Genomic DNA, 9856 nt, shown 5'->3' on the forward strand with positions numbered 1-9856 from the left:
TTTCTTATAACTCTAGTTAAGGTTAATGGTTTTTTTTTGGTTTTAAATATGTGTTTTGGCATTATGTTTTTTTTTTTTTTTTTTTTAATATCCTATCAGAAAGTCTTCTCTTTCCCTTTTATAGTTTTGGTTGAATTTTAGTTTGGGTTAATACTTTGTTGTTATGCTAAAGCATAGCATTTATTACTATTACACTCCTATTGAGCCACATCAGCAGTTATGTCATTCATTTATTTTTCATATTTTCTTTTCTCGATTTAAACTTTTCTTCCCCCTATTTTCAAAAAAAAAAAAAAAAACCCTCTTCTTCTCTCTATTAGTTTACATACCTACTGTTACACTTCTTTCAATATTTTCCTTCCCTTTTTGCCTCTTTATCTTTCCACTACTTTACCATTATACTTCCTTGATCTTTTTTATATTTTGACTCTTCTACCCATTTTATTTTATATAAATTTTATATCGTTTTCCCATTCAATTCATATTTTTCTCACGCAAATCTATATATTACTAAAAGTTTAAGCGTAACATTTATTATCACTACACTTCTGCTGAGTCATATCAACAGCTACGTTATTTATTTATTTTTTATATTTTCTTTTCTCGATTTAAATTTTTCTTCCCCTTTTTTTCAAAAAAAAAGAAAAAAAGAAAAAAAACTTTTCTTCTCCCTATTAGTTTACACACCTACTGTTATAATTGTTCCAACATTTTCCTTCCCTTTTTGCCTCTTTATCTCCCCGCTACTTTACCATTATACTTTTTTTCATCTTTTTTATATTTTGTGTCTTCTTCTGTCCATTTTATTTTGTATAAATTTGATATCGTTTTCTCATTCAATCCGTATTTTTCCCATACAAAACTGTAAGTACTCTCTCTCTTGCTCTAGTTTCTTTTGGTGAATTTTTATTTTTTCTTATAACTCTAGTTAAGGTTGATGTTTATTTATTTATTTATTTTTAAATTTGTGTTTTGGTATTGTTTTTTTTTTTTTTTTTAATATCCTATTAGAAATTCTTCTCTTTCCCTTTTATAGATTTGGTTGAATTTTAGTTTGGGCTTAATACTTTATTGTTAGGTTAAAGCGTAATATTTATTATTACTACACTTTTATTGAGCCACATTAGCAATCACGTCATTCATTTATTTTTCATATTTTCTTTTCTCAATTTAAACTTTTCTTCCCCCTATTTTCATTAAAAAAAAAAAAAAAAAAAACTCTTCTTCTCTCTATTAGTTCACATACCTAATGTTACACTTCTTCCAACATTTTCCTCCCCTTCTTGCCTCTTTATCTCTCCACTATTTTACCATCATACTTCCTTCATCTTTTTTATATTTTGACTCTTCTTCTACCCATTTTATTTTGTATAAATTTAATATCGTTTTCCCATTCAATTTATATTTTTCCCACACAAATTTATATATTACTAAAAGCTGAAGCATAACTTTTATTATTACTACACTTCTGCTGAGTCACTTCAACAACCACGTCAGGAGCGTAGTAATAATAAAAGTTATGCTTCAGCTTTTAGTAATATATAGATTTTTGTGAAAAAATATGGATTGAATGAGAAAACGATATTAAATTTATAGAAAATAAAATGGGTAGAAGAGGAGTTAGAATATAAAAATGTTGAAGGAAGTGTAATGGTAAAGTAGTGGGTAGAAGAGGAGTAAAATGGATTGAAATAACTTGCTTTCTATATTCCTTAAGGATTTTATTAACGTGTGCCCTAAAGGCACACAATAATATACCATTTTTGGAAAAAGTTTTATCGGGAATTGAAAAAGTTTTACAGCTTTTTCAATTTCTCATAAAATGTTTCCAAAAATAGATGGCTTAATGTGTGCTCTAGGGACATACATTAACCAGACCCATTACTTAAACTTAGTTGGTTAGATACTTAAATTAATGTCTAAGCCTTGTGGAAGACGGTAGTTTCATTCCATCCGTAGACGTGATATTTTTTGTCAAAGTTGCTTGGGAAGAGAATAGGGCTGGCACGTGTCCGAGTCCAAGGACGGAACCAGGACTCCGAGTTAAGGGGGACTGAAGTATAAAAAGAAAAATTATTATGAAATTCCAAAAATTTTTTTTGATTGAATATTATGAAACTCCAATTAGTATTAATAAATTAAGACAGTCAATTTGACTAAAGAAACAAAATATATCTATACTGATTAATACCCGTAGGTCATTTTAGAATTACCATTATATTAATATATATATTTATCGCACATTATATAATATCAATATATTAACCTAATATATAGTAATATAAAAATACATTATATTTGAACCAGAATTATATTATCTTTACTTTAGTTTTCCGTTTCCCACACCCACCTACAAGCCAGACTTTTGTTTTTGTTTTCATCTGATTTATTCTCCTCCACCCATTCCTTATCTTCTAGACATTTCTTTTTCTTTTCTTTTCTTTTTTCTCTGCCTTTTCCATATCCTCACAATTAATCATTTTTATTTCTCCCCTCTCCTTCTTCAGCTTGTTTCTCTTTCTTTGTTTCATCTTCTTCATTTTTCTTTATTTCATCCACTGTAAACCCTCTCTCTCTCTCTCATTTTTCTTAGTTTCTTCCGTCGCTTTTTCATTTTGGTCTTAGTCTTTTGTGTGCTGTTTGCTGACCGACTGGAAAAGAAGAAAGACGAAAGAGAAAGAGAGAGAGATGGAGCTCAGATATATTATTGGAGTTAACGTGTCTGTTAAAATTGGTAGGGTCATGAGTTGCTGTGAAATAATAAAAAAGTGATGTAGAATAGACATATGGGTGTTTGTAAAAATGAAAATGCAAAATAGAAAAAATAGAACTTTTTTAGAAAGTACAAAGTAGACTAAAATTTCACGCGGATGCTCTTGTATTCTTTGGTCATTTTTTCATTTTGGTCTTAAACTTTTGTGTGCTGTCTGCTGACCCACGTGTTGTCTATTCAATTCATTTTTTTTTTTTTTTTTGCTGAATCAATTCATTTCAATTTTCGAAAGGTCATTATTTATCCACGGAAGGATGTCACGTGAATAGCTATGAGTTTATGACTTTTTAATAAAATTATTTTGTATATAATTATTATTTTAATGTTTATATTATTTTTAAAAACTTTAAACTAAAAATGTCTATTATGTATTATATTACTTTTAATGTCTATAACTCTTCTTTGGTTTTATTTTTCTTCTTTGTTGTTCTTATTTAATTTAAATTCTAAAAAGAACATACATTGTCTAAAAATATAAAAAAAAATTTATCTAAATATAAAATTAATTAATAGTTGAACCTTAGACGTGTTGTACTCTTATTTTTCAAAAATTGTCATGTTCTTGTATCCATATCCATATCGTACCCGTGTTATTAGAAAAGAGGGTAGTAGAAAAAGGAAGAAAAAATTGGTTTTAGGATGAAACTCCAGAAAACTGCTACATCCTTTTGACCAAAGAACAAAGAAGAAATTTTTTTGATATAAACAAAATCAATTGTCTTAAAAATAACATCCTTAACCTCTAGAACTAGGCAAATCAAAATTCAACCTAGATAAAATACAAATCCAGTTAGAAGAAGAAGCATATATTGAATTAATAGATAATTACATCTATACAAGTATAGCACTAGAGCATTTTCATGAATGAGTTTACTTTCAAATTAAGTGAAGCTTCAAAAGAATACTTAATGATGTTTACTTAAAAATAAATAAATAAAAATCGACCTGACTATAGACTTGAATATTCTGGTTGAGTTGGGTCATGTTTGGCATACCCAATTTTTTGTTGGGTTGGATTGCAGGTGGGTGTAATCCGACCTAACCCAATCTCACTCCTACTACTGAGAATCTATTTCACAACGTGGGATGTCTTTTGCAAAAACCTTGAGCATTTGATTAGCATTTTCAGAATCTATAAAAAGTCATTTGCTCAGTATTTTTCAAATTCTACAAATTTTATTATCTAGAGCCAGTCAAAACTTAAAAAAAGAACATAGAATTCAACTTCTAAGGGGGTATTTGGTACATGCACTTAAAAATTGAAAATTGTTGTTTGAAAACATGTATAAAAACATATGTGGATAAAAAAGTGTGTAGAAAAATGTATAATATTATTTAAAAACTAAAAATTGTTGTTTGAGATATTGTACTAAACACCCTCTAAATATGTGAGACCCACTGACTGCACCGAAGTGGTTGCCCAAGGTTGTCTTAACACGTGAAAAGTTGTCTTAACACTCGTAATTTTAAAAACTGTAATCTACACTTCTTCAAAATAAATGCAATTTTATTCAGCATTACTGTTTTAGTAAAAGATACTACGTCGTTATTATTGCTGAATCGAAACACAGCTTTATTATTGCTATAGCAGCTGCTGTTGTTATTTTTGTAAGTTATATAAATTGTTGCTGGAGTGATTTTTTATTTTTTTAACAAAAAGAAAAGTGCTCAATGAAGCATTGAAAAAAAAAAAAAAAAAAAAAAGTTACACGGTAAACTCTGCAGCACTCTGCTATACATTTTGGCGATAAATTGCAACAAAACTGTCAAACTAGATGTAAACATAGATTACGGAAGCAAAAACTATATCCAGTGCAGTCGTTTCTGAGTGTCTCAGGAAAGATAATTATGCGAATTGGAGTGTTTGTGTAAAATCCTATTTGTTGGCCAATGATCCTTGGCAAGTTATTGAAGAAATCCCAATGACAGGAAATAACAGTCCAAAATGGATAAAGGTGAACGCTATGGCTTTACATGCTATTGAAATTTCATGTGGTCGAGACATACTTTCTCAAATTAGAGACTTATACTACAACAAAATGTATTTTTATTGACGAAAAAATTCGTCACTAAAAATCCAGTTTTTCGTCACTAAGGACCTTTAGTGATGAAATTGGACTTTTAGTGACGAAACTCTTTTCGTCGCTGAAACCCCGTTACTAAAAGTCTTGACGACAAAAAATTTCGTTAGTAAAAGTCCGATTTGATTTTTTTTTTAAAACTTTTAGCGACGAAAATATTGCGTCGCTAAAAACACTATTCAGTGACGAAAATATTTCGTCACTAAAAACACTTTAGTTTATTAAATCATATTTAGTGACGAATAATTTCGTCACTAAAACTATGTTCGGGTACATATAGTGACGAAAAAGTTCGTCTCTAAAACTATTTTTAAGAAAATCCAAGCCCATATAGCGACAAAAATTTTCGTCATTAAAACCATTTCTTACAAAATTTTGCTACATTTAGTGATGAAATATTTCGTCACTAAAACAATTTTTTGTTGCTATATTTGTGATGAAAAAATTCATCACTAAAACTTATTTTCTGTTTTTATTTTTTTCATGGCTTTGATATTAACCTGTAACCTGTCATTATATTATTAAAACCTCACATTTGAATAATACATTTATTTCAACAACACATTTATAAAAAAAGATCCATACATTCCACAAGTAAAAAATAAAACAAGTATCCAATTCAAACTTCTTCCATACAATAATTGTTTGCAATACATACAATAACTCAAAATGTTTTATAACAATACAAAAAGTGTAGCATAATATAATTAGAACTAACGGAAGATGTTCTCATATGTCTTCAAGTAATGCCAAAAGAAAATCTCCTAAAAGCCACCAATAAGAAATCTGTACAAATATAAAAACAATACTACATTAAAATCGTAAAGTAAAAATATTAACTATGTTATAAAAAACATTTCTAACAATGCATTAAGAGTAGCCGCACCTATGAATTAAAATCATAACTCTTAATGTATAAGTTGTAGAAAGCAAATATAGATTTTCAAGTGTAATATAATACAATTAGTTTCAAATAATGCATCAAAAAAAGTAATCACACCATGTAGTGTGGGTCAATTACTAAAATAAAGTACTAATCAAAAAGTGTTTTAACTTGAAGTTGAACCACCCCCATAGGTAAGAGTGTCATCATAACCCTTGTTCCTCAAAAAGTTAAGAATATTATTTAACACCATGCTTACAAGTATAATGCTTACAAGTACAATACAAAAACCACCACAAAACCAATCACAAACATTACAACTATAATACTTACAAGTATTAAAATCAATTAAAGTACCATTTATCACATCTAATCAATAAGGTCCATTCACATTTGCAAGAAACTAAAAACACTCACAATATGAATTTAAACCACCTTATAACACCATGCAAGCCGCCCGCTTGCTCCAACACAACAACTCACCATAAACCAATCACAAACATCACAACTATAATACTTACAAGTATTGAAATTAAATAAAATACTATTCATTACATCTAATAAAAAATACTCATTCACATTTGCAAGAAATGAAAAACACTCCTAATATGTATTTAAGCCACCTTATAACACCATGCAAGCCACCCACTTGCTCCAACACAACAACCCACCACAAATCCAATTTCCAACATCACAAGTATAGAGTTTTATAAGTTTTTAACTAGATTTTACTTACTTTGCTCAAGCTAAGTTTACAACTTTCTAAAATATCCAAAGTTAACTTGTGTTCTTCACCTTGTTCCTCACAATTTCTTCAGCCACAAAAGAGAAAGAGAGCTGGAGATAAAAGAAAGATAACTTTTAGTTAGCTTTAGCCCACATACAAAAGAAAAAAAAAAACCCATGAATAATCTTACCTTTATGATTATCTATGACCAGTGTCCAGTTCTTGTTCACAACAACATTTGAGATCACTTCACTTGTGTCTGTTTCAAAACAAAGTGTTGGGTTTGGCTCTCTCTAAAGACTAAACTCAAAAGTAGTTAAGAAAAACAAGGAATGGTGGAATTGCAACAATGGTAATAATTGGTGGAGGGACTAATCTGAACGGTTTTAACAACTTTTTTCTTAAATTACTAGATAGAGACCAGGTTTGTTATTGAACTTTTTATGTTTTGTTGTTTGGTACACAGAATTAAAAGACCAATCAGAGTCATTATTAAGCGACTAATGTAATCAGGAAGATAATGAAGGTTAGAGATTCTATATATATGTGAAAGGTTGAGGCTTTTTCTTAGAGACATTTACTATATATATATATGATAGATAGAAAGAGTCTTGAATGTTTAGCCAACAAACTAGGTTTACTCAGCCTACGTACCTTTCTTTCTAAGTTGGAATGTCACAGATTTCCACTACTAAGTTGTTGGAAACTTAGTATGTAATAGGCGTAAAAAACAGTCAATTATATATTTTTTTCCATGTAAACAAAGGTATAGAAAAAATAAAAAAGGTTTCTGATATGTGGTGGTATAATAAGTGAGCTTTGTACTTTCTCAATGGCTATGTAATGTTTTTTTGGGTTTAAATCCGGTATTGTAGTGTTGTGGTTATCTAGGGGCAGCATGCAAATATGAAATAACCCCCACTAAATGAGTTGTAAAGTAACGTGGGTATCAAGGTACAGAGAAAAAAAGTACTAATTAATAAATACATCCCCTCCACGCCCCAAATAAATATCACACCTACCTCACTTAACCCCACTAATTTAGAGAACTACTTTTCATGCTCCACAGCCACTTCCACTCTTAAGTTTATCTCTCAGTCACTCTCGTTGCAGCAAAACTCATGATAAAAAATCAGTGAGCTGAAAAAGTTGAAGAAGCTAAAGGATATCCACCTCAAGAAATAATGAAGGATCACACTCTTTTTGTAAAGCACATATCACGGTTCTAAATTTTTTTTAACCTATATTTCATTTTTTTCCCTCTTTTTGTTGTAATTGTTGTTCAAAACTACAGTGTTTTGATCTATATATATAATTATAAATATATATATATATATATATATATATTTTTTTTTTCCTACTTCATAATAATTTCACTGTACTTCCACCTAATTTTCAAAAACTAAATAAGACTTTTGAATACAATAAAATCCAAGGCCCACAAAAATATCTTTTAAAGCTAACTACTAGGAATGAGAGGGAGACCAAGGCAGCTGAGTACAGTTTTACTATTATTAATTTCTAAGAGCAGGAAAGAAACTACTAGAAAGTAGGAACCAACCATTACTATTTTTTTTTTTTTTTTGATGCGAAAATCAGGATTTCATTTAGTATGCGAAAAAGCAATTACATCGTGGATAAGAGCTTGCTCAATGAAGCAAGGGTTCTCTTCAATACATGTACTAAAATCAACAATTCCTTTAGCATGTTTGACTAATAAGTGTGCTGGACTATTTCTTTGTCGCCTTACATGGGAGAATTCGACTCGCCTAAAATCACTACACAGTGCGTTCACACCTACAATAATGGGTTCCACAAAGGATGGTGGGCTTGATATTTCAGAGAGTGCATTGTAGATAGTAATGGAGTCCCCTTCCAAGACCAGCTCTTGAATTCCAATGTCTCTTGCGAATAGAAGTCTTGCCTCAAAAGCTTTAGCTTCTGCCTCTAATGCTCCCAAAGGTGCCATAATCTTCTTGCTTAGAGCTGCCTCCACCCGTCCTTCCTCATCTCGAATAATTACGCTGATACCCACTGCACCCTGTGATGAGAAAACGGCTCCATCGACATTAACCTTGAACATCGGGGTTTGTGGTGGTCTCTAGAAGCTCCTCAACTCCGGCCTTGGCCTTAGTTCGCTTGGTGACACTGTTGCAGCTGTAAACTCCACCAGGTACATTGCTGCCCATCAGATTATTTCGCTCCATGTTTTCCGTTTCCCTCCATTCCTTACCTCATTTCGATTACACCAAAGTGCCCAAGCTATGGTGACAATCCGAGCAAGTTTGTCTTCCTCCACCTTATCAACCATTACCAATTGCCATAAAAAATCATGGAAAGACACGCACTCCTTTCCACCCATTGGTGCAACAACCTTTGAATATGCCCAAGTGTCCTTTGCTTTTTTACAACTTCACAATACATGCCCCATTGTCTCTACCTCGGTGCAACACTCTTCACAGATGCCATGCTGTAATACTTTTCTTTTCATGAGATTAGCCTTTGTGGGCAAAATCTCCTTGCAAACTCTCCACACAAAGTGCCTCAGTTTGTGTTGTACTGAGAGGCTCCATATTCTCCTCCAAAATTGTCGCACTTGACTATTGTTAGAGCTGGTCCCCACGGTCTCAGGTTTGCTGAGGTTTACAGTTAGGGAGTAGGCGCTGCGCACACTAAAGAGTCCATTTGAAGATGTTGCCCAGATTATCTTGTCACTTGGGCACCGAGCACTTAATGGCAAACCCTTGATTACCTCTGCCTCATGTGGATAAAACAGAGCATCAATAACCTTATAATTCAAACTATCAGATCAGGCTTTATCAGTACACACACCCTTGTGTCTGGGTCCAAGAATAACCTTGGTGAGCAGACTTTATGTGTGGGTGCCGTAGATAGCCATTTATCCTCCCAAATCCTTATGTCCCTACCATTGCCCACTCTCCACCTCAAACCCTCACGTACGATTGATTGAGCAGCCAAAATACTTCGCCAAGTATATGATGGATTGTTGCCAATAGTAGCATGGATGAAGTCAGAATGTGGAAAGTATCTAGCCTTGAGCACTTGGTAGAGAAGGGAATTGGGCTTAGTTTGGAGTCTCCATCCTTGTTTTGCAAGAAGAGCCATGTTAAATTGCTTAATTTTCTTGAAACCCATACCACCACAAGACTTAGGCTCGCATAACTTGTCCCAACTTAACCATGCTATTTTCTTTTCGTCATTCTTTTGCCCCCACTAGAAGTTCCGGATCATGCTTGTCAAATCTTCACAAAGGGAGTCGGGTAATTTGAAACAGCTCATTGTATAAGTCAGAATAACTTGCGCCACTGCTTTGATAAAGATTTCTTTTCTAGCTTTGGATAGCATCTTCTCTTTCCACCCCGCCAATTTCT

At 31.9% G+C, this 9856-nt stretch overlaps 1 protein-coding gene across 1 annotated transcript; it reads right to left on the reverse strand.

Annotated features, from left to right (window-relative positions):
• Positions 1 to 8067: 8067 nt before the first annotated feature.
• LOC115986266 lies at positions 8068 to 8547 on the reverse strand. Its single transcript, XM_031109111.1, has one exon. The coding sequence runs from the start codon at positions 8545 to 8547 to the stop codon at positions 8068 to 8070; it is 480 nt and encodes a 159-aa protein (XP_030964971.1).
• Positions 8548 to 9856: the final 1309 nt, after the last annotated feature.

The sequence above is a fragment of the Quercus lobata genome, chromosome 4 (genome assembly GCF_001633185.2).
Source record: "Quercus lobata isolate SW786 chromosome 4, ValleyOak3.0 Primary Assembly, whole genome shotgun sequence".
In the NCBI taxonomy this organism is placed as follows: Eukaryota; Viridiplantae; Streptophyta; class Magnoliopsida; order Fagales; family Fagaceae; genus Quercus; species Quercus lobata.